The sequence below is a fragment of the Eptatretus burgeri genome, chromosome 18 (assembly GCF_056783735.1).
Source record: "Eptatretus burgeri isolate ZD-2024b chromosome 18, Ebu_testis_v1, whole genome shotgun sequence".
In the NCBI taxonomy this organism is placed as follows: Eukaryota; Metazoa; Chordata; class Myxini; order Myxiniformes; family Myxinidae; genus Eptatretus; species Eptatretus burgeri.
This window is the reverse complement of record NC_140978.1, coordinates 46,456,019-46,482,049: the sequence shown is the minus strand read 5'-3', so window position 1 is coordinate 46,482,049 and position 26,031 is coordinate 46,456,019. Positions and strand designations below refer to the sequence as shown.

General features: G+C 43.1%; 1 protein-coding gene across 3 annotated transcripts in view; it reads left to right on the top strand.

The window, feature by feature from the left end:
• LOC147009040 (ubiquitin carboxyl-terminal hydrolase 38-like) overlaps positions 1-26,016 on the top strand; it is a 27,858-nt gene extending 1,842 nt beyond the window's left edge. Inside the window, exons 2-13 of one of the 3 annotated variants that reach the window (XM_085864132.1) lie at positions 485-659; positions 802-1,061; positions 1,160-1,431; positions 10,053-10,188; positions 11,392-11,521; positions 14,430-14,531; positions 15,166-15,324; positions 15,544-15,740; positions 15,920-16,013; positions 16,265-16,371; positions 19,180-20,593; positions 24,989-26,016. In XM_085864132.1, coding sequence (XP_085720258.1) covers positions 485-659; positions 802-1,061; positions 1,160-1,431; positions 10,053-10,188; positions 11,392-11,521; positions 14,430-14,531; positions 15,166-15,324; positions 15,544-15,740; positions 15,920-16,013; positions 16,265-16,371; positions 19,180-20,593; positions 24,989-25,150 — 3,208 coding nt within the window. In that variant the 3' untranslated portion in view covers positions 25,151-26,016. Of the gene's footprint in view, positions 1-480; positions 660-801; positions 1,062-1,159; positions 1,432-10,052; positions 10,189-11,391; positions 11,522-14,429; positions 14,532-15,165; positions 15,325-15,543; positions 15,741-15,919; positions 16,014-16,264; positions 16,372-19,179; positions 20,594-24,988 lie in introns of all 3 variants that reach the window. The other 2 variants (XM_085864133.1, XM_085864134.1) reach the window with 2 other exon arrangements.
• The last annotated feature ends 15 nt before the right edge of the window (positions 26,017-26,031 follow it).

The window sequence follows — 26,031 nt, the reverse complement described above, 5'->3', positions numbered from 1 at the left end:
CAGGTGAGCTAAAAAATCTTTCTTTAGAGGGAAATCTAAAGGGGGAAAAAATCTCTAAAAAATCTTTTAGAGATTTTAGAAAAAAAAAAAAATCTTTAGAGGGAAAAAATCTCTAAAAAATCTTTCTTTCTTTAAACCTCATCACGGCAAGGGACGAGTCACCCGTGTGTGCATATGACCCTCCATTTACTCAACAACTCGTTTACTCTCCTCTTTTTTTCCTGACTGTGTTAACGAGTTTTTTGTATATTTATACATCACAACCTTTCACGCTGCTCCGCCACATGCTTTCATACCTGACCAGACCTGACGTGAACCTTGTAAGGAAGTGATTTGTTCATGGATTTACTTTCTTCAACACTAATGTGTACATTTTCTACTTTATATTATCCCATTTCGTTGTATGTGTCATAATTGCTAAAGTTATTGCAAAGTTTATTTATTTATTTATTTTGCTCACTTCTTTGAAACCATCCCCAGCTAGCATGGACAAGATTTTAGAAGGCTTGCTCACGTCAGAGCATTCAATGGCTGTGAAACGAGGGATCGTTCGCAGGGTTCTTGCTGCCGCTGCACATCCGTCTTCCGCAGACTGTGAGGCCATGTTCTCGCTCGGTTGTCGGCTCCTGATACTCGGTGCCGACGCATTTCAGCAACAGGTGATGCCCCCTGCCTCTCGTTTCATTAATCCATACCTGTTCTCGTGATGATTTACTCGGGATCAAAATATTTCTCAGACGGTAGAGTTATTAAATGCACATCTGGAATGGCTGAGATTTGATGTCTCGTAACCTTCCTTAGGTCGGAGAACAAGTCCTGACGGCGTATGCCCAAGCACAGCCTGAAGCCTTCTCCAAGTTCTTTAGCAGTACTTTTGTGTTCAGCTTGTTGAAGAATGGGTACGACCCTTTGGGCCCACGGGAAATTTGCCTCTTAGATCTACTCCGACTTGGACTACGTTTAAGTCTCGATCACCCTTCGGCGCCGGACATTCACGCCGTGGTCCGAGTCGAGGCCTTACGCATGATGTGCGAGCGACCACCCGCAGCGTTTGCAGCCAAGTGAGTTCACGGTCACTTTTGAGCGTTCGGCGTGAAATGACTTGCTTGTTGCTCTGACTTGGCAGGCCTTCTAACCTCTCTCACGGTCTCTTTCCCAGGCTTTGCGAGATTCTTACCGAGTTCTCACAGTGCCTACCACGTGAGCGTCGCTGCGCCGTTCTATTCTGCCAGCAGCTCGTACATACAGTCGCTCGCTTCCGTTGTCCAGCACCATTAACAGAGTGTTCCGGAGCAGAGCTCGAGGCGGAATTTCGGGCTTTCATCACAAAAGTTAATGGGGTGAGCAAGCTGCTGCCTCGGGTTTGGCTCGTCGAACCCGGCACGCTCCTGCCTTCCCTCCAAGAAGTCTTTTCAATCATCTCCACAATTGGTGAGCGTGGTCGATTTTTAGCATAAACATATTGGGATTGCCTCTTCCATTTTCACTTTAAATCAAGTACTGTCGGACCCCGCTATTCACGGATTCGCTATTCGTGGACCCCCCCGCGTATTCACGGTTTACTAAATGTGACCTCCTTCGACATTCGCGGTTTTTCACGGACGAAAATCAAATTCCATGAGCCGCGCTATAAACGAGCTGTATGTACATACTGCAGTGTACTTGTACGCAAAACCATATCTTCTATGAGGCACGTTATATGCGAGCTGCATGTACGTACAATACAGTACTACAGCACTGTATGCAAAAACATCTTTCATGAGCCACGTACATCACAGTTCTAAACTAGAAGGGCACTCGGTAGAGCGCATACCTCTGCCATGCAATGCCTGATCTAGTAGAACATATCGGGCCCATTACATTTTTTTCAAATATTATCCGATACATCATTTTTGGTCCCATCTCTCAATGGTGGAGAATTACTTAAATTATCAGATCCAGATCCGGATCTTCATCAAAATCTAATCAGTTCGTCCTTGTCACACACCCAAACTGCCCATCAAGTTTTGTCCGAATGTGTTCACACCTTTTTGAGATATCCTGCACACAAACAAACAGACAGACAGGGGTGAAAACATAACCTCCTCCCACCTTCGGTGGTGGAGGTAAACATATCTTCCACCAGACACGTTGTCACCGAGCTGCGCCACTTGTTCCACCATTCCACTATAAAAAAAGCTTCACAGAATCTATTACGAACTGCCGAAGATGGTTCCCTCCTCGTCATGAGTTACACAATTAAATGTTTCACCCCATCTCACACCTGCTGAGTAAACTGTCAGCATGATGCTTGCATAATTAAAATGCTTCGCCACATCTACCTCCAGGCCCCAGCTGAGTACATCTGGTAAAACGTTCCATCAAAGCACAAAGTGGATCTGCTTGACCGGCTGTTGAGGAGACAGAGTGTGGCTTGTGTGGGCAGACACTATGAGGTGAATGAATCCACGGTTCACCACATAAAGAAGAACGAGAAGGAAATCTGAGAAAGTGATGCGGCGAGCGCTGTACCGAGCACCAAAGTGGTCACCCACGTCCAGGATGCTTTGACGACATGGAGCCTGAATTGTTGGATGCTCTTATCGCCTCGCATGCTGAAGAGGAGGAGTTGGGAGCTATTTCCAAGGTTTCTGAGGAGGAGGAGGAGGAGGAGGAGGAGGAGGAGGAGGAGAAGGAGGTGTCGAGGTCCAAACTCATGGTCAAGTTCCTGGTTGAGATACTGCAGGACATGCAGTCAGTTACTGAGAGGCTGTTAGACGCCGATCCGGTCATGGAGCGTTACCTCAAGTTAATGAGGGGCTGGATGACGTGATGTTCCCATACAAGGAGCTACATCGAAACCAGTGACAATCTGCCAGGCAGCTCTCAATCATGAAGTTATTCTGCCCTGGTCCGTCCACCTCAGGAGCACCTCCATCCTCGCCTGCCTCACCTGCCTAGACTGCGTCCCCTTCAGTGAGCGACTCATCATGATCCTCATTGTTGTTGTTTTTTCTCTACTTTTACGGCACGTTTGGTTCATCACTTTTAATAAACTGTTCATCACATTCCTTCAATAAACATTGGAAGCGATACCTGGTGTTGTGTTTTTTTGCTTGTTTGTTTTTTTTGTAAGCATTTTTTTTAATGAAACTGTAATCATGTGCATTCACGGCTAGAAATTAAAAAAAAAAACTTTTTAAAAGTTTCTCCGATGAACCAGAAACTACCAGGAACCTATCCCCCTTTTCCCATTGAAACAATTTGTGGTGTCGACATTCGCGGTATTTTTCATGAATCAGGAACCGCCAAGAACCTATCCCCCTTTTTCCCCATTGAAACAATGCCCCGCTATTCACGAATTCGCTATTCGTGACATTTTCCAGGAACATATCCCTTGCGAATAACGGGGTCCGACAGTATCATATTAGTAAAACGAAAAAAAAAATCAACGTTAAGCTTTCCTTGACCCAATTCCCTTCCTCTTTAATGTGTAGTTTAAAAATCGAAATCCTAATGGATTTTTCAAATGCCAAAGATGAGCCAAGTGGGAACTGAAGGACATTAACAGGAAACTCACCTAACACGTGACAAACAGCTTTGAGATACCCACACATGTTGATCAACTTGTCTTTGATTAGTATTCAACAACATTCATTTCATGCTGCTCCCTCAGGTTACTTTCATCATCGTATTGAATTATCGACATGCTATTCATAAAAATGTTTTGTATTTTCCATCTTCTTTACAATCATGGTGATCGAGCACTTCCTATTGCCATGATTTTTCAATCAATAATAAAGATGACATTGATGATGATATGTGCCTGATGGCTCCATTAACTTATCATCAGGGCTTATTAACTTGTCGAGGGAGAATGTTGAATCTGAGATCACACGTGACGAGCTTAAGCAATAGCCAATGTTCTGCGGTCGAGCGAGGTAAAGTTCACTTGTTTACAATGAAAACTTTTCCACCACAAACGAGCTCGAAATGATGAAATCACGACGTAACGACATTGACAAAACCCACCGCTACTTCCATTAATGTAGCCCACAGTGTGTCCTCTCCGGAAACCTTTACTCCTTAACCTCTTCGAACTTCAACTTTAGAATAGGATAACTTCATTCCTTAACCTCTTTGAACCTTATCATGAGATGTACCGTCATTCATTTGCCAATGGGATGTTGTTGCTGTTATCGCAGTGGTGCCTTATATCATCCTACAGTGGCTCAAGTCATCACCTACTCTTCATGAAGGACACCCGTGGAATCATTAATGCCCACCAACTACTGGCCGCAGACGGGACACTCGGATTCATGTGTTGCACCTGCACCCCTTCTGTTATTAACAGCGCCATTTTCACATGCCTTCGATATCTTGCATACGTCTCTTATTTAAACACCATCTTTCACCAGGCAAGTTTCACATATCCTGGTAGATATACAGCACTTATGAGCGGGGACAAAGAGTGGTATGGAAAACCACCATACTTGTATACATGATAGATAAGCCAACCCTTCCCCACCATCCTTTCTTTATCTATTAGTAAAAGGAGCAGTGTGGTCCGTCACGCTTTATTCGAAAAGGGTTTCTGCTTTTCTAGAATAATATAAATGGTACTGTTGGAAAGCTTATACTCTAATTGATTTACTTGGTTGGAAAGATAATGATCAATTCATGTGGATGTTTGTACATCTCGTTGTTTGGTCATATCAATATGTTGGACGCCAACATTGGCGGGGGGACACATTCCTGAAAAATGCCACGAATGTCAAATTCCGCGAATGTCAGGGCATTGTTTCAATGGGGAAAAGGGGGATAGGTTCCCGGTGGTTCGTGATTCATAAGGGAAAAATCAAAAATCCCATGAAAAACCGTGAATACGTCCACGAAAAAAAACCCACAAATGTAGAAGCAGGCCAGAAAAACCAGGAATAAAAACCGTGTACGAAGCACATGGCCGCAAATATAGAATAAGGTCACATTTTATGAGCCGCGAATATGCGGGGTCCGCGAATAGGGGAACCGCGAATGTCGGGGTTTGACACAATACATCGTTTGATAAACAGGAAATCGGCATGAAAATGTCAACACGTGTGTGAAAGACATGTCTCCAGAGGCTCGAAGAGGGGTGCGGTCAAAAGTCAGTTAACAGCTCAGTATCTGGTGTGACCACCATTTGTGTTGAGGTAACGGCGCCTCATTGAGGACACAAGATGGTTGAAGAAGGCTTGAGGAATGTCATTCCATATCTGTACCAAGGCTTGCCGCAGTTGAGCCAACATCGCTGGCTGGTTTTGAAGACTGCGCAATTGTCATTCCATTTCATCCCACACATGTTCTGTCGGAGAAAGATCAGGCGAAACGGCGACCACTCGTGTGATGTGAGGGTGCAAGTTATCCTGTTGAAGTGTGATTTGACGCCCATAAACCTGCAGGAATTTGAGGATGGAGAACATCACAGTACTGAATACCTATCAAATTGCCATGAATGACTGTCAGCTGGGTTCTGTGATGTGTGGTGATGCCTCCCCATACCAGAGTGCTTCCTCCGCCAAACTACGAACGTTACATCACACATGCGTCAGCGTAACGTTCCCCTTCCCTTCCATAAATGCGACAACGGCCTTCACCACTGTGAAGATAGAACTCCGACTCACTTGCAAAGAGGATAGCAGCCCAATCTTGTATCCTGAACCTCAGACGTTGTCGACACCAAGCTAGGCGCGCATGTCGATGGCGTGGCAACAAAATCGGATGTTATGCTGGTTGTCGTGGCCGGATGTTATGCTTGCATAACCGATTCCTAACAGTTCTGACACTGATTGGTTGCAAGCCAGGGATGCTGTGAGCTGTCAAACTTGCTGTATGGAACCGATTCGTAAGGTGCACCAACTGGAGATGGTTATCCTGTCGATGCAACGTCACACATGGTCACCCAGAATGTGGACGGTCTCTGATGTTGCCAGTTTGCTGATAACGTCTCCAGAGTAACTGCATGGTGTTCTGATGAACAACATTTTATGTCATTACTGTGTCAAGCATGCCAATATCACGTAGACGTTCATTTTCAGAAGGGTGTGGCATCATGTTTACAACGTTTAGAGGTCAATCAAAATGTTTTTCACTGCTGGGATGGTTCACCGAATCGTGCTGTATTGCAGTTTGCTCAGTACCACGTGTAACACTGTCACGTGACTCAGTACACGTGCATGGTAATTTTTTCCGGATATTCACAAATTCCGGATATTCACAGGTAAACTGATGAACATATCAAAGCATACGTTGGCTGACCGTCATATTGCTGGGGTACATGCCAGTGTCATTTTGTGTAATTTTTTTATGGTGCACAGGAACTTTTCTCCATTTTTAAATATGGTAATACTTCCAAACAACAGAAAAATAGATCATAGTACATGTAAGGAGAACACAAAATTACATATGGTAATATTTTTAAACAATAGAAAAATATAAAATAGCACATAGAAAGAGAACACAAAATTATATATGGTAATATTTCCAAACAATAGAAATATATGTATAGACACACACACACACACACACACACACACACACACACACACACACACACACACACACACACACACACACACACACACACACACACACACACACACACACACACACACACTACCGGTCAAAAGTTTTTAGAACACCCCCATTTTTCCAGTTTTTACTGAAATTTAAGCAGTTTAATGATTCAATGTACTCTGAAATTAAAGCATCGAACAAATAAACAATTGCAGATCAAAAATAAATCATGGAATCGTTTTGTTGCGCAGAATTTAATCTAAATTTTTGACTCATCAAAGTAGCCACCTTTTGCGGATATAACAGCCGAACATACTCGTGGCATTCTTTCTACAATGTAAATCAAATATTGTTTGGAAAGTTCTTCCCAACACTGTTGCAGAAGTTCCTACAAATGTGTTGCACTTGTAGGTTGCTTTGCTTTCACCCTTCTGTCCAGTTCATCCCAAACGAGCTCGATGGGGTTTAAGTCTGGAGACTGTGCTGGCCATTCCATGATTTGAAGCCAACCGTCTTGTTCTTTTCTTCGAAGGTAGTTCTGACATAGCCTGGATGTATGTTTTGGGTTGTTATCTTGTTGTACGATGAACCCCTGACGAACTAGGCGTCGACCAGAGAGTATTGCATGGCGCTGCAAAATGCTGTGGTAGCCCTTTTGGTTCAGGGTGTCAGTCACTCTGTGCAAGTGGCCGACTGGATCCAGCAAAAGAGCCCCAGATCATCACGCTTTCTTCTCCATGTTTGACAGTTGGTGTCACACACTGAGGAACGATCCTTTCACCTATACTACGGTGTACAAAAACCCTGCGTGATGAACCGAAGACTTCAAATTTTGATTCATCGGTCCATAAGATCTTCTTCCAGTTTTCAGTCATCAACTGGCGGTGTTTCATGGCCCAGGCAAACCTCTTTTTCTTATTTTGCCATCTTAGCAATGGCTTTCTTACTACCACTCGACCTGTAAAACCTGCAGCTCGAAGTCTTCTCTTCACAGTTGAAACTGAGACTTCCTTACTTCGACCAGTGTTAAGCTGTGCTTGAAGCTGCTGTCCTGGGAGCCGCCGATCACGCAAGCTGTTGACCCTCAGAAACTCATCTTCTTGTTGTATTGTGGCTTTGGGTCTGCCAGACCTCTTCCTGTCAGAGTTTCCTCCAGTTTCCAATTGCCTTTTGATGGTGTAGGAAACTGGACTCACTGACACCTTGGCTTACTTTGCAATTTCTCTCATGGAAAGACCTTCACTTTTAAGGGTTATAATTGTCTGTCTGTCTTCCTTTGTTAATTGTCTTTTTCGCACCATTATGATAGCAATATACTACTTCCTGCAGTGCAATATTGTCCAAATAATGCTTCAGAGGGTGTAGCAACACAGTCTGTTCCAACACTGCTTTTATACAGACAGAGGGGTTTGTAACTTATCAACAAAAGTTGGGACACCTGTAGGAAATGTTTGCATCAACTTTCAATGCTTAATTTACTTCCATTGCTGCAGAACAGCTGCAGTTGCTAACCCATGACTTGTTCCCTGAAAAGGGCCTTTTTTATCAACTCTGAAATTTACATTATTTTTCAGTTTTTGGTAACCTAAACTTTTTTTTTTTAACCTCTGGCAGTTTACCGCTTTGTTTTGTACCATTTCAGGTTATTCACTGGACTTGAACTGATTAAATTTCAGTAAAAACTGGAAATATGGGGGTGTTCTAAAACTTTTGACCGGTAGTGTATACACCGATGAGCCAAAACATGATGACCACCTGCCTAATATGCTGTTGGTCCTCCGAGTGCTGCCAAAACAGCGCCGACCCGCCGAGGCATGGACTCGACAAGACCCCTGAAGGTGTCCTGTGGTATCTGGCACCAAAACATGAGCAGCAGATCCTTCAAGTCCTGTAAATTGCGAGGTGGAGCCGCCATGAATCAGACGTCGGTCCAGCACATCCCACAGATGCTCAATTGGATTGAGATCTGGAGAATTTGGAGGCCAGGGCAAACTGTGAACACTTCATCATGTTCCTCAAACCATTCCCGAACAATGTGTGCAGCGTGGCAGGGTGCATTATCCTCCTGAAAGAGGCCACTGCCATCAGAGAATACCATTGCCATGAAAGGGTGTACCTGGTCTGCAACGATGTTTAGGGAGGTGACACGTGTCAAATTGACGTCCACATGAATGGCCGGACCCAGGGTTTCCCAGCAGAATATTGCCTCGAGCATCGCACTCCCTCCACCGGCTTGTCGTTTTCCCACAGTGCATCCTTGTGCCATCACTTCCCCAGGTAAACGGCGCACACGGACACGGCCATCCACGTGATCTAAAAAAAACGGGATTCATCGGACCAGGTGACCTTCTTCCACTGCTCCAAGGTCCAGTTCCGACGCTCGCGTGCCCATTGTAGGCGCTTTTGACGGTGGACAGGGTTCATCATAGGCACTCTGACCGGTCTGTGGCTACGCAGCCCCATACGCAGCAAGGTGCGATGCACTGTGGATTGTGACACATTCCTCCCGTGACCACCATTAAAATTTTCTGTGACTTGTGCCACAGTAGACCTGTCGGTTCGGTCCAAACAGGATAGCCTTCGTTGCCCTCACGCATTGATGAGCCTTGGGCGCCTAACACCCTGTCAACGGTTCGTGGTTTGTCCCTCCTTGGACCACTGTCGGTAGGTACTCACCACTGCTGACCGGGAGCACCCCACAAGCCTTGCCGTTTTAGAGATGCTCTGACCCAGTCGTCTGGCCATAACAATTTGGCCCTTGGCAAAGTCGCTCAGGTCTTAACTCCTGCCCATTTCTCCTGCATCCAACACATCAACTTCAAGAACTGACTGTTCACTTTCTGCCTAATATATCCCACCCCTTGACAGGTGCCATTGAAACAAGATAATCAGTTATTCACTTCACCTGTCAGTGGTCATAATGTTTTGGCTCATCAGTGTGTGTGTATATATATATATATATGTATATAATATATATATATATATATATATATATATATATATATATATATATATATATATATATATATATATATATATATATATATATATATATATAATAGCACATAGATGGAGAACACAAAATTATATATGTGGTAATACTTCGAAACAATATAAAAATATATAATAGCACATGGATAGAGAATACAAACCACGACAACCAGTCATGATGACTGCAACAACTGTGTGTTATAAAAGATCCTTTGTTTTTTTTGTTTTTTTTTTTCCATGTATTTCACTTCATTTTACATCCTTATTGAGACTCACAGATAGATTATTCAATATGTTTGTAAAGTGCAACATGTTCTCTTTTGATTAAACCCTTGAGCGACGCGACAGTTATGCACGGCAGGTATGAATGAAATGCTAAAACAAAACGAGCAACACATAGAAAGGATCCTGGACACCGGTTACAAGCACCTCAATGTATAATCCTACCGACGTACACGTCTCCTTCTTTCCCATCTCTGTAACTAATTACCTGTACACATTTATTCCCCGTGCTTGACAATATACAGACTCGACGACCGAGCCTTGTATTGCACTCGCCAGCCTGGTCCAGCACATCCCCCCACCTATGACCTCCACACTCGCTCGCAGCCTTACCTCTGACCCTGGTATAAAGGATGCGAGTATGATTGCTGCCCTATGCAGGTGGGAAACTCATCACAACATTTATTTATTTATTTTGCCTCATTTATAATTTAGCAGTTTCAGATTTGTTGGTACAATTAAATTAAAGATATTAATTTTATGATATTTTAACGACTGTCTTGATTGTGGCAAATTAATATATAAGAGCTGGAATAGCTTGTATTTTATTATCCCCATGTTTTCAAAGAAAAGAACAGGGGGGGGGGAGGGGGGAAATATTGCAAACTAATCGGCTCCATCCTTCCATTTGCTATCTGTCCGTCCATCACGCTATCTCCTCCTAAACAGTTGTGCAGAAATTCACCAAACTTGGTAGTTATGATCACACAGCACGAAGGTGCAAGAGCAGTATCATTTTTGGCCTGGTGACCTGGGGCGGGGTCAAAAGGTCAAGTACCAAAAAATACAATGACTGGCACATTTTGAAACTTTTTTTGTTCAGAAACTTTGTATACGCAATCAACATTGGGGATGGGTGTTAAATATGTCACGACTTCTTGGAATTTAGCCCTGGTTTCTGCCCCAGCGGGTGGGGATTTCGGGTCACAACAGTCAAAACGGAAGATTTTTTTTTTAACTCAAAATTTGATAGTTGGTCATTCCTGGTGGAACTTTTGCCATCTTTCAAATTTACTTTCGGTGGGAAATGTAGGGATTTCCAATGGCATGCCATCAAATTTGCTCTTGTTGCGTTTTCTTTTTCTCTCTCAATAATGACCAGGATTTGATTTTCGTCATGACTCAGATGTGATCACAACTGGAGATTGTTAACTGCTTGTCATTCTTATCGACGCATGACAAGTTGTGCTTGCTGAACTACATTGTATTTTGTAGAATGGGGACAGATACAGTGGGGGGGGGGAGGTGGGTGAGAGAGGAAAATTGAGAAAAACAGAGGTGTAAGAATAAAAAAAAAATGTACGTGAAGATAGGACAGTTGTGTAAAAAAATGGAATTGAAAAGATATTATTTGGAAAGGAAAGTGTGCGTGCATGCGTATAGTCAAAGGTTGTTTATTTGTTTTTCTCGACAAGAGTGAGGCTCGGGGAAGAGTTAAGGTAAAATTGTCAGTGGGATAGTGGAACAACCACAAAAAAAAAAATGGTATGTAATTTGTAAATACCTCCCAACTCTCACTACCTTTCCTTTCTTCAAAACGATTTTATCATCATATGAACATAATCCTTCCCTTGTGTTTGGCAGGATGATTGATTGGCTGTCATGGCCGCTGGCACCACGTGTCGACACCTGGATTATTACCCTGCTAAAGGGTGTAGCTGCTGCTAAAAGGTTCTCAGTTCTGATTGATGTCACGCTTTTCAAGATTGAGCAGGTTGGCTTGTTGGACAGTCCCATTGTTTTGATTGGCAGTATTAGACTTTTAAACACCATTTTTGTGCAGAATTTGTTTTTTCATTACAAGAACAAGGCATGCCTGGTATTGGCTAAATTGTTCTGGTGGTGGGCTTCGAATCCTGAGGTCCTGAGTTCAAATCCTGCTCAGCTGTTGAATTAATACCAGGTGGGGTTGTCTCAGCCTGTCATCCTTCTGAGGTCAGAAAAATAAGTACCAGCTTGCTGAGATGATTGAGGCATTCGAGTATTTTGCGTCGGAGTGACGACCCGTCCAGGATTTTGCCCAATAGCCCAGGAGACTGCTTCGGCAGCACCAGGCTCATGGAAGAGCAAAGTAGAAGTGATTCAGTGGGACAAACATCAAGGGATTGCATGAACAAGATACGATGAAAGGGAGGAAATATTGAAACTCACAAGTAAGTTTATTCGGTTAGGAAATGATAATGGAGTAATAAAGATCATGGGTCAGAATGGGGGATAACAGGAGGTGGTGGGTGCACTGCCTGCTTGAAGCCCTGGAGGGAAGAGTGGGAAAAAACAATGTCTGCAAGCTGGTTCCATAGATGGGAGAAGAGAGGAATAAGACTGAGATGTGCAGTCAGATTGAATGTTGCAAATTTAACGAGGAGGTGGTTACCGAAAGAACGCTTGCATCCTGCTGTAGATAGGGAAAGTCGGAAGATTGAGCAGATGGAGCAATATCAGAGAAGAGACAGTGGAAAACAGGGAGACCACTGACTTGCCTGTGATGTGAAAGCCACAGACCTTGTGCTTCGGCCTCATCATGGGAGATTCGGGGAAAAAAATTAGCTTCAGATTCCACAGAATCAAGGAAAAACAGGAGTGATGCTGGGATGCCAGTCCATAGCAGAGAGCAATCATCCATTGAGCTACAGTCAAAAAGTGTGTAGACTGGCATAGCTCTAATTTTCCAAGGAAAGATTTGGATTGATGGAGGATGCCCAATCTGCAGCTGGCTTTGGAGGGTAGCTTTGCAATTTTGTCAGCCCAGGAAAGGTCAGGGCTGATGGTGAGGCCAAGATGTTGAAGAGACTGAACTTCTTCCAGACATGCGGGTTAGTTTTGATGATCCTTCCAGAATGAGACGGTGAGATCTTCCAGGATTGAAGGACATGTTCCATTTATCAGACTAGATTGTAATAAATTCCAGATCAGCAGAGAGGGATGCAGATGCTGTCAGTCAAGCAGTGGAGCACAATGTGGAGTCTGCAAAAAAGGAAGAGGTTTTTCCAGAGCATCAGAGAGATAATTTATATAGATGAGGAACAAGACTGGGCCCAATAATGCCTTGGGGAACTCGAGCCTCCACTGGTGGAGTGGAGGAGAGGGTTCCATTGATAGAAACACATTGGCTGCATGAGTGGAAGTCATAAATCCAGGAATGAAGGCAGACCTCTATGCCAAAGGCACAGAGTTTGGCAGGCAAAGCAGGATGCCAGACTGCCTGATGCATGTGATATGTCCAGGGAGACAGTGCTAACCTCTGAGGTTGAGGGCCTCCAACCATTGCTGAGGAGTAGCAGCAAGTCCAGAGTTGAGTGACTGGGATGGAATTCGAACTTATGGTCATCGATTAAACTTTGGGAAAACATGAAAGACTTGACATCAGAAGCAATGATGGATTCTAAAACTTTGCTTGTAATTGTAAGCAATCTCACTAGCCGATAGTTGGTATGGTCTGCTTTTGCACCCTTCTTGTGGATGGGAGTGGTGCTTGTTGCCTTCCATGCAGAGGGGAGGCAACCAAAGGAGAACAGTCTGAATAGGATAGATTAAGGGAGAGAAAGAATGGCAAAGCAGTATTTGAGAACATGGGCACCGATGCTGTCTCGGCTCGTCGCCGAAGCAGGCTCGAGGCTGGGCAGAATTTTCTCGACTTTCTCGGATGAGAAGAACACAGAGTTCGGTTGACATTGTGTACTACATCGGGTTAAGATGGGGAGGAATGGGATGAATTCAGTCCATGAGATTTGGAGGCAAAGGGGTGTGGCACGTGCAACACGGCAGTGGTGTGGAGTGCACGTGAGATCCAGACTAGGAAGTGTTAAAGGTTGTGGACTGGCATTTTATAAAGACCAGAATACTCATGATCCCCAATTCTAAGAAATGAAGACAGACTTCATGATGGGGATGAAATGAAGGGTTATCGAAAAATAAAAAATGGAGGAAAGCAGCAATGTAATTCAGAGGGACGGTCCGCAGACCAAGTGTTGGCATGATCGACAGAATTGGAAAATACGTGTGATGAAAACGAGTAAGATCAAGATGAGGAAGAAAAAAAAATGTGATGTGTTCACGTTAGAGAATGAACCATATTAAAATGTTATTAAAAGCTTTTAAAGGAAGCAAATTAGTTCAAGGAGGAGATATTGAGAATGAAAGATAAAGAATGCACGAAGGAAGGAAATATGGACAGAATGAGTTTGTGATTTGTTCGTGTTAAATAGTTAGTTGTTTTTTTTTGAAAAGAAGAGGAAGTTAAATAGAGAGTCAAGAAGTGAGAAAGTACATCCAGTAAAATAAACAATACGTGTCAGGCCGAAATCTGAGGCACACTTTCCAGCTCAGGCCTGGAGAGCTCGGTCAGAGCCACTCGATCACAAATTCAACAAGATATCGATAAAACACAAGAATGAGCACAGGAATGATGTGACGACAGAAACAGGACAGTTCCAGTCTTAGCTTTGATGAACTTTCACAAAGCAGGTGAAAGGCAACATCCAGCATGAGTTTGAATACAAATAGGATTTTGCAGTTGTTAGGTTGTTTTTTTTTGGGGGGGGGGGGGGCTACACATAAACTCAAACTCGAAAACCCAATGAAATATGCATAACCTTTGCTCTCCTTTAATTTTACTTATTCAGGTGGTAAGCCGTCTTTGGTTGCCCATTGTGCGAGCTGGAGCACTGACTGTACTGCAACACTTACTCCTGGGGTTTCAACACTCACCGGAACCCTTCCATCTGGTGATTAGTTTTACATCACCGTACTCGTCACGTTTCGGCCCTTGGCCAGAAAATAACATTTCAGCATCACTGAAGGAGGATGTCCAACTTGATGACGCAGGGGTAGCACACTATGCCTGGTGTTGTCTTGATGGTTAGAGTGGTGGGCTGGGAATCCTCAGATCCTGAGTTCAAATCCTGCTCGGCTGTTGAATTAATACCAGCTGGGGTTGACTCTGCCTGTCATCCTTCCGAGGTCGGCAAAATGAGTATCAGCTTGGCGACCCGTCCAGGATTGTGCCCAATAGCCAAGGAGACTGCTGAGGCAGCACCAACGCTCTATACAGAGTATGGTCCCAATGGATGGCTGGATTGTAGCACACTTGCCTTTGAGATGTGTAGCCTGTGTTTCATTCTCTACCCCCACTATAAACTATTGGATTAATGCTTCACAAGGAGGGCATTGATTGCATCAATGAGTGCATTATCCCTCAGGTGAGCATCAGGCTGGGGACTCGTATACTAGCATTAATTGACTGCAAATATCAAAATTTAATTCTCAATTCCCATCCAAAATTCTTGTAAACAACTGCTAATTGTGATTAAAGATAAGGGTGTTGTGAGCCAAATGTATTCCATTTTGTTCCATTCCCAGGCCCTGCACCATATCCCTCAGCTTTTTGAAGGTCTTCACAAGGAGGACTCGACTTCAGCAAGCAAGGCTCGTGCGCGACTTGCTGAGCTCCTCCATTGTCTCATGCACCACTTCTCGGGGTTCCCTGATCTTTATGAACCACTCTTAGATATACTAAAGGTTGGTCTTCCAAGCAGTTTGAGTTTTTGAGAAAAAAAAACATAACGTTCACCCACTTGTTATCACTAACTACCAATCAGTAAGCATTATCATTTAGATTTGGATGCTTTCATCTTCTTTCCAATAGTATTTAAGAAAACTCTTACCTTTCACAGAAGTATTACAGCTTGGATGCACTTATTTGCCAGCAACACCATTCCATTTTGTTTTCATCCAAAGGATTACCCGGCACCCAGTGAAGAATACATGCGGCAGGTACTTGTTCTCGAAGCCTGGCCTTCACAAGTAGTCCCTGGGCAAGCCCATTCTCTCTCCCTTCTACCTGACCGTTCAGTGACAGGCCATACAGGCCTTGTGAACTTGGGCAACACCTGTTACATGAATAGTGTGCTGCAGACCCTGTACATGGCCTCACAGTGAGAACCTGTTGCTGTTGTTTCTTATATACATCTCATTATAATTTGTGCTGTCCAGCTGGGTTTGTTTCCATAACCTTTAAAGCAGAACAGTTTTATAGAGGGCTCCATTTTTGATCTGTACAATTGTTCAGATCGCAAATTTAATGCAATTATCTGGTGTGATGGTGACTTTGCAGATTTCGTCAAGCCATTCTAGGTCTGAACCTTGGGCCTTCACGGCCTCTTTCTCGAAAACTGCAACTCCTGTTTGCGTTCCTTGCACATACACAAGTATGTAATGTTGTCCATTTTCCTCGCTCTCCCCCACCCCCCCCCCCACCTCCCACTCTCCCTCCACCCACCCCACCCCATACTTACTCTCAATCTGTATATGCCTTTGTGAACTGATTAATGTCTGCATCTTTGTTTTCATCTCCATGATTGAATGTTATTCGCAGTCGAAGTTTCATGTTATCACGCAAGTTTAAGTGCGGACCAGCCAGATGACAGTTGGAGAAAAATAATAATTTTTCGTTGTCTAGCGTGCAGCAGTTGAACCTTGGGATTTCTTGGAAGCCTCACGGCCTCCCTGGTTCATTGCAGGTGCACAGCAAGACTGTTCGGAATACCTCAAATATCTGCTTGACAGGTAATTTACACAAATGGACTCGGAACCTAACGCTGCCTTCGCTTTCCGAACAGTTCTGAAATGTTCTTGCTTTCTGTACTTTTCCTCCACCAACTTCCATTTTGCTTTTATTTCCTCATTGTATTGTCTCTTACCTTTCCTGCCAATATCCGCTTTTCTTCAGTTTTGTTCCCCATGTCAACTGTTACCTGTTGCTGAGGAGAATTTAGTCAATAAAAAATGGCTGCCAACGTCGGTGTTAATGGTATGACAAGTTTCCCGCTCTGTCACCACCTTATGGCCTCGTACTCATTTTCGTCTTTCACACCTGAGAAGGTAAAGAAGGTTCTGTCCAGCCTAGACTCTTCATTGGTGAAGGGCCCAGATGGCTGGACTGGACATGCTTTGTCGTTCAAAGGCATTCCTGTAAAATCATAACGACTCGTGGCGAGCCAACTAAGCCTTTATTTGTAGCTCATTAGTGTACTGCTCTTCTCTCAGGGTTAGTGTCCCACCATCACATGTGTGACTCCTGAATTTTGGGCAATGTAAATCTCTGTACATCATTGTCATCTTCCGTGGATGAGGCTGAAGCACAAAGCCTGCTGACCTCTTATCACAGACAGGTCGGTGGCCTTTGTTTTTTGCCGTCTATCCATTTTAGCTCCTTCTGTCCTCTCAGCCATCTGATCTTCCACAGCTCCTCCAAGATGGACGAGTTCTTCCATTCACTCACTTCTGGTTAAACTCCTGAAATCCAGGATTCCATCCACTTCCATGCTTTTGTTCCTTTTCCTTCCTCCTTGTGGAGCTAACTTCTGGACTGTTCAATTGCACTCTTCCTTCCAGGGCTTCAAGCAAGCAGTACACCACCAGCTAATGCCATCTCTCATCCATCCATGCATTAATTTCTACAAACATTAACCCTACCTAACTCAAACCTCTTACTTGTAGTTTACTGCATTTCCTCCCCTCCTTCTCTTTCCTTTCTTGATCATTGTTTGCCTTGTGTCCAACTGAGACCTCATTGTCAATATGTTCCCATTTTACCCACTGTCCCGTCACTCTTCCATGAGACCAGATTTTGTATTTTAACCAAAAACTTTCTGTGAAAACTATCATTTCCGTGTGATTGTACAAACTCGAATACGTGTGTAACACAAAAAGTGGGAATGTATGACTGTTTCCTCATACTTTCATGAATCGAGCATTGTCTTGTGAATCGGTCATACAAGCCCAATTTATTTTTACATGTAGCAATTTAAGATTAATCTTGCAAGAGTTATGATGGATGGACAAGATGTTGAAAGTGTGTGTCAGCACCAGAGTTCACAATGCTCAATGTGGCAAGGTTCGAGTCAGGAAGAGATCACATTTGAGTTTAGCAGACATGGAATGCAGAGTACAAAGGAAGTACGATGATCGTACGTGGTGTGCAAGAACATAAATCATGGGAATCATTCTCATATGCACATAATAATAACGTAATAAATAATGGGAATCATTCTCATATACACATTAAAATAATCTAATAAATAATGGGGATCATTCTCATATACACATCATAATAATATAATAAATCATGGGAATCATTCTCAAATATACATCACAATAATATAATAAATCATGGGAATCACTCATACACACATCATAATAATATAATAAATCATGGGAATCATTCCCAAATATACATCATAATATAATAAATCATGGGAATCATTCTCAAATATACATCATAAAAAAATAATAAATCATGGGAATCATTCTCACACAGACATCATAAAAATATGATAAATCAAGGGAATCATTCTCATATACACATCATAATAAAATAATAAATCATGGGAATCATTCTCATATACATATCATAAAAAAATAATAAATCATGGGAATCATTCTCACACAGACATCATAATAATATGATAAATCAAGGAAATCATTCTCATATACACATCATAATAAAATAATAAATCATGGGAATCATTCACATATACACATCATAATAAAATAATAAATCATGAGAATCATTCCCATATACACATCATAATAATAAAATAAATCATGGGAATCATTCTCATATACACATCATAATAATATGATAAATCATGGGAATCAGTCATATCCACATCATAATAATATAATAAATCATGGGAATCATTCTCATATACACATCATAATAATATAATAAATCATGGGAATAATTCTCATATACACATCATAATAAAATAATAAATCATGGGAATCATTCTCATATACACATCATAATAATATAATAAATCATGGGAATCATTCTGATGCACACATCACTTTGGTAGTTGTCAGCAAGATTAGCTATTTGTTTTCTGAGGAACCATCATGGATTCTGTTTGTGGAGGACGTCCATCCATCAGGACCATACTCTGTGCAGAGCGTCGGTGCTGCTGAAGCAGTCTCTTTGGCTATTGAGCACAATCCTGGATGGATCGCCACTCTGACACAGGATATTTGAATGGCTCAATCATCCCAGCAAGCTGGTACTCATTTTGCCAACCTCTGAAGGATGACTAGCTGAGTCAAACCCACCTGTTGTTAATTCAATGGGTAGGCGGGATTTGAACTCAGGACCCTCGGATCCCAAGCCTGCCACCATAACCATTTAGCCAACAACAGGATGGAGGACTACCTTTTGATAAATGTGCAAACATGTCCTAATCGTTTTTCAAATCTATTCAATTATTACTCATTGTCTTTTTTTGGTCTTTGCTTCTGCCCCATTTACACCTTGATTAAAACCCTTGATTAATTCCCCTCACCTAATTACCCTTCTTTTATTCTGTCTCTCCCATAAAGATTGCATGAAGAAGAGAAAACTGAAGGGAAAACTTTACATCCCATTTGCCGAGAGCACCAGAAAGAACATAAATTGGTGCAAGAGGCCGAGCATCTTCACGATCGGAAGAGTCCGGGCGAAGCGAGTGGTCCCACGTTAGTCCAGAGGATGTTTGGCGGTAAGCTTCTGACTCGAATCCAGTGTCGAGCCTGTGGTAGCATATCCAAGCGACTTGAAAATTTCACAGACCTCTCGCTTGCTTTTCCCGACAAACCACGAGAGTCTGCATCCAATGAGGACGTCAAAGAAGGAAGGACGCTGATGGCGGCCGGTCGGCAAATTGTCGCAGCTATCTCCGGTGGGGCTCCAAACAAAGCGAATTGGGAGCCTTCAAGCACAGATGAGAATGGTGACACACAAGAGGACAATTCTGATGAAGGCCTGACCGTGTCAGAGCAACATGTCTCGATGCCAGAGACGTCTCCACAAGAAAATGCTCCTGGAATGCAGGCGATGAGTGATCGGGCGATCACAACAAAATCAATATCGGTACAGAAGGATCCTGGGAAAATCCCAAGCATCCCAGAGCTCATCCAGTTCTTCCTCGAGACAGAGACATTGTGTGGTGAAAACAGCTACTTCTGCGAGGCGTGCGACTCTTTGCAGGAGGCCGAACGTGTGTGCACCGTGGTTGAGCCGCCGTGTTATCTCATATTGACTTTAGTGCGTTTTGCGTACGATGTACAGACACATGCACGTAGTAAGATTTTGCTGGATGTCTCGGTTCCACCCTTGTTGACACTTCCGGTTGCAAGTGAATCAGGGAGGTCTCCAAATGGACCCATTAAAGATTTAACATTAAAGGTAGCTGGCAACCAGAACGAAATGGGTACAAATGGCCTCTGCATTCCAGAGAGAGCTTGCTCTCCTCGAAGTAAAAAAATGAAATCATCGGCTCGATCGATGACCTCGAGCCTCAATCCGTACTCTCTTTCATCGATTATCATCCATTCGGGGACATCGTCAGAATCGGGACATTACTATTGCTACGTTCGTAATGGAGAAGAGGTTAAGACCGACGGTGGTGAAACACATTTAGCAGACATCTCAGATGCCTCGTTAGCATCTCCTGAAGAAACCAGCCAGGCACCAAAGAGCGTCGTAGCCCAGTCGGAGCGAGAGACCACAACCAGCGCGTCGAGTGAAGATGGTACTTGGTTGCTTTGTAATGACAGTCGAGTGTCATTTTCGTCTCTTAGTTCGGTGCGTGGAGTGACACGGCGGTTTCCCCGGGACACCTGCTACGTTCTGATGTACCAGCGATGCAAAGGAACGAATTCTCATCCGGCTCATCAAACGAGCTCGATGCGTGATGCGGGACTACGACCTGATCTGTTGGATGCAGTGAGTCGTGACAACAAACTCTATCTGCAGGTATTGTCACCTTGTGTAACCTTGGAAAGATTTCGCCAACATAGCCCCGGTTCCAAGAATACAACAATATCTCTCTACTTTATTTTTCTATCGTGTCTAAGGCTCGTGGAGGAGCTTGTACCATAAATCGCACGTCGGACGAGGGCGTTTCGAGACATCGGTCCACTGCCACATGAATGATCGATGACGTTCATCATCCACCGTATTTCCCCGTCTGAGCCAAGTGCTCGATGGGAATTCCGAGCAAGCAGACCCTTGTGCTTTGAACTAGAGATTCGAACCTTTGGCCCATGCTATGTTGTTCGCCATTAGTGAATTTGACTCTCAAATCTTTGGCTCCCAAAGAGTTTCCAGTTTAATTAGCAGGAAACAAGGTTGGACGTAATTTTTTGTTTTTGTTAAAGGGAAGGAATAATTGAATATTCCAACATTTTCATGCTGATGTACAATATGACAACCTCACACGTAAATGATGTAACCCGGCGTAATACAAAGCAACCCATTGAAAATGTTTTTCTTCAAAAGCAAATTTTCTTCCAGTGCTTTGTTCGTCATTTACAGCAGATGCGTCATGGGTTAAACTTTGAAATTAAAAGAAGCATGAAACCTCCAGCGATCCAAATCTCCACTCTGTCCACAACGGGCCAATCGCTCGCCTCAACACCCCCGCCAATCATGCACGGGGAGGTCGTAGTCTGAGGCCCGCCTCGCCCACATTGATGGACAGCTTTGGCGGAGGAGCCTTTTCCATCGGTGGGAGGGGAAACAGCAGATTGCCCTCTCCTCACTCGCTCAGTCCGTCCAGTTCGACGCAGGAGATCCGTGACGAGACATCTCAAACCCTCTTTAGCAATCAAGGTTACGTCATCTCCCAGCGGCGCACAAACAAACAGGGCGACATATTCCTACATGCATATCCTGAATACGTAACACACACACACACACACACACACACACACACACACACACACACACACACACACACACACACACACACACACACACACACACACACACACACACACACACATTTAATTATCACATTTCGTTTTCATCGGGATCCACAAGTGATTGTTTTTTGATCATTGTTCATTTTGAGATTATGAGTACAGTACATGCTTTGGACACACAGGATTCAAAGAAAACCATGTTAACATTACTGGTTAGTCAGTAATCCGTTGATCAAAAGATGCTCCACAGGAACGACGAAGCAAGTTGCCAAACGTCATCAAACAACCTGATGAATATGCGGTGTGTGATGAAAAACCAAATCTGGGGTCTCTTCATGCTGAGTTATTAATACTGGCTGGTCGCCCCCGCCCGTATGGGATTCTACACAGGGTGGGATGGAGGAGGCAAAAATGCAAATGGCGTCTTCTGCCATCGAGCCAGCAAGCTGGGAGCAACGATTCACATTGATCGTCACATCTGATGCCATTTAAATGCTCTAATGGTGGCGAGATGCTCCATTTGAAAGTGCTTGTTCGATTATATGTAGCTTTTTGATGCCGAGGGTCCGTAATAATAATTTGTATTGGTGTCAAAGCCAGTGAACAATTTCAAATTTATAGTTCCCATTGTGTTACAGCCTTTTTGGCTGCTGGCTGCATCATTGGATAGGAGTGCAGCTATGCCGCTGATGCAGTGCCCCTATTACCAGTACACACTGGTTCTCATTTCGCCGACCTCGAAAGGATGACAGGCTGAGTCAACCCCCTGGTGTTAATTCAGTGGCCAATGGGGCTCGAACTCAAGACCCGAGGATCACAAGCCACCACTCTAACTGCTAAGCCAACGTCAGGCTTAAATTTATTGTAGGATTATAGTTTGGGATTTCCTAATGGAGCATCCCATGCCCCGTACGTTCCTCTCTATCTCTCTGTCTGCCACCCCTCATCTCTCAATATCCCCTCACTCCTCCATAACTCTGATCATCCATTTGTCCCCTATCTCATCCTTTCTTCTTTTTCTATCTTTGGGAAAGATATTAAGCACAGTTGTCCCATCTGGAACATGGTAAATATTTTTGTAATAGTACAGTAGGTCTTCGTGCCGACACATTATATCAGTCATCACGTGTGAAGTTTATTGCTTCATTTTGGACTCTCTGCCCCTCTCACTCTCCCTCTCTCTCTCTCTCCCTGTTTTATCTCTGTCAGCATGGAGGCTTAACATAGTTAGTTTTATCAGCTTGGAAGCTTAACATGGTTAGTTTTATCAGCTTGGAGGCTTAACATGGTGAGCCTTCTCCATGGTATCGCGATAACAAAACTGAGCGTTTGAACTTGACCAATATTCATGATTAAGCCTCCACCTACAAGATATGGGAAGGTTCATTGCTGTTGTTCCCTCTGCCATCGAAGGTGGATGGAGGTTGTTTTTAACTCTTGTCTGTTTGTTTGTTAGTTGGGAAAAACGAAGATTTTTCCAGTATATTGGTTGGTTGCATGCGTTATTCTGTCTGTCTGTCTGTCTATTTGGATTGAGGCCTCAATTTTAACCCGATCTTCACAAAGCTTCACCACATGGTACAGTTCGTCATAAGCAAGAAGCCTATTGTTTTTTTTTAAGGTGAAATGGTCAACATAGGCCAAAATTCGAAAGTAGACAATTTTCACCGGATTGACTTGAAATTTGAAGATGATTTATATTTCAGGCCACTGAATTCAACCACCAATTATTTTTGAATTCGACATGGACCAAAAGGTCAACAACTTGGGTGAGATTTCTAAAATCCTCAATTTTCATCCCATTGATTTTAAATTTGAAAATGATTTGCAAATCAGGTTATTGAATTCAATCACCAATTATTTTTGAGGTCACCGTCGGCCAAAAAGTCTCCGGTCATTTCTAAAAATTGTCAATTTTCATCCATTTCACTTGATATTTCAAGAGGATTTGTCCATTTGTTCACAGAATTCAACCACCAATTATTTTTAAGGTCAAATATGTTTTTATGGATTTTGCAAGGTTCGTGCCCTGCACAACATATTTCTTGTTTGGGAACAAAATGTCTCAAAAAGTTGTGGACGGATTTGGACGAAACTTGGTGGAAAGCTTGGGTATGTGAAGCACGAAATGATTCGATTTTAGTGAAGATCCAAATCCGGATCTGGATCAAAGAATGTTTAAAATGATTTTTCACCATTGAGAGATCGGGTCAAAAACGACATGTAGTAGGATATCTCAAAAAGTTGTGGACGGATTCAGACGAAACTTTATACCTCGGTTGGGGATGTAACAAGGAATAATTGATTCGATTTTAGTGACGGTCTGAATCCGAGAATTTTTTTTGCGTGATTCTTCACCATTGAGTGATCGGGCTAAGACGGTATATTGCACGATTTCTCCAAAAAGTTGTGGATGGTTTCAGATGAAACTTGGTGGATGAGTTGGTTAGGTGACAAGAACAAGGCGATTAAATGTTAGTTCAGGTCCGAATCCAGATCCGACCTATCAATAGGATATGAAACATAAGGTGATCAGCCTGGTGGAGGTATGTGCTCTACTGAGTGTCCTTCTCATTGGGTTTGTTTCTGCAATTAGCAACCCTAAATTTTTAATGCAACCACAGAGTTTCTAGAACCCTCAGGAGTACTAAACCGCCATTGAGAATTTGTGTTTTTTTTCCTGCACTCCCAATTTCCAAACTGTATCAACTTCCGAGCTGTATCACCGAGAGGCTTGGACTTTCGGGATGACACTTTACATCAATAATGGGAACAAGTATCCAGGGTTGACTTTTGACCTTGACCTAATTTTAAAGCTATGGCCCAATAAGACCCTTGAACATTTTTCACCAAAACTTGATTGAGGTTTGTCTGATCGGTACAGAATTGCCCCCTCCAGATAGCCAAGAGCAAGTCGCATTAAAGCTTAATTTACATCCGGGTTTAAGTTAAACATCAAATGTCGGTCTGAAGAAAAAAAAAAAAAACCCGTGATTTTTGTCATCGCTCAATTTTTCCAATGCAGAATCTCAAAGACCGCTTGGCCTTCCAAGATGTTCTTGCATCATAATAGCGTATCCGTATCGACCTTGTGTACCTGATATTTGATTCGTGTCCTTGACCTACTTTTTTCGGATTGTTACCGAATTGACAAAAAACACTGTTTTTGATCATAACTTAAAGAATTTTCTTCCGATTTTTATGACGTCGAGTTTTGTGGGTAGATTCTGGGACGCCTTTTCTTAATTGACACTCTATCGCTAAATGTTGAAGGTCATAAAGTGGTTCAAAAAAAGATGCCATCATCAAAGGAGGCTTATCCTTGACGATCTCTTTGTGATCACAGATGTATAGTTCATCCTTTACTTTTGTTTTAAAACGTACGTTGTTTTGAGCTGAAGGAACGATTTCCTTTTGACTTCCTGCTGCCCTTGTATCCCAACAGGAACAAGAGCGAGAGGCGAGATCACGGGCTCTGCACTCCTCATCCGCTCCGTTACTTGGCTGGCGTGGTTTCCACAATGACGACGAAGGACCACCGCCAGGAAGCTGTGGTCCGACCGGTGGTGGTGGTGACTTCAGCTCGGTCACTCGGCTTGTATTCTGAGAAAGCCGTGGATTTGGAATCTCATTTTAACACCAATGGCTCATCGAGCCAAAATAACAAAACGGCTCTTGTAGATGCAAGACGTTTATTGCCAGCGGTCTGACATGAAAGCAAGGACCTTCATGGTTGGATTACTGCCAAGTCTGGGGGAAAATGGCAGCTCATCTGGAAGGACGACAAATTAGTCACACCGGTAAGACCTCGACACGTTTGGAAGAGAGTCACATGTCCAAAGCGTAGTCATGTTGCCGATGTACACATGACTTGCTTTACGGGACTTTGCCCCGGTGTTTGCCGAGCACAACTTGTCCTCCAGATATCATAAATACTTTTAGAGTTTGTGTGAAGTGGCATAAACGAGCGACAGCAGTGGTGGTGTTGCATGAACGAAGAGGTGCGTTGATGAAGTTATGAGCAGTTTGTTTATGCGTTTGTTGTTCACGATGGTATAGAATGTTTATGCCAATGTCGATTTTGATGAATATTTTCAACTTTGTGTTAGTGACTGCCTTTCATGTCCGAGTACCAGCCTTTTATCACTGCTTTGGAATACCAAGATACAATTGGAAAAGATGCACAAGTCAATGTTTAAACAATTAAAAGTTTAATTTTTGTCCCCCCCCCCAATTCCACATTATAACCCCCCCCCCCCAATCCTAATTCCCCACTATAAGAAGCGAGGCATTGTTTAATACTTTGGAAAGACTCTGCAATATAACTTCACACTGGATTTGGATTTTGCACTTTCGGGTTTGAAAGGATTCATGTTCCGGTTAAAATGTAATCCTGGCATTATTAATGCAATGGATCATATAAAGGGATCCCAAATCGGATAACGCCAAAGTAATAAAATAGTTACAGATTGATTTTGGAATTTCATG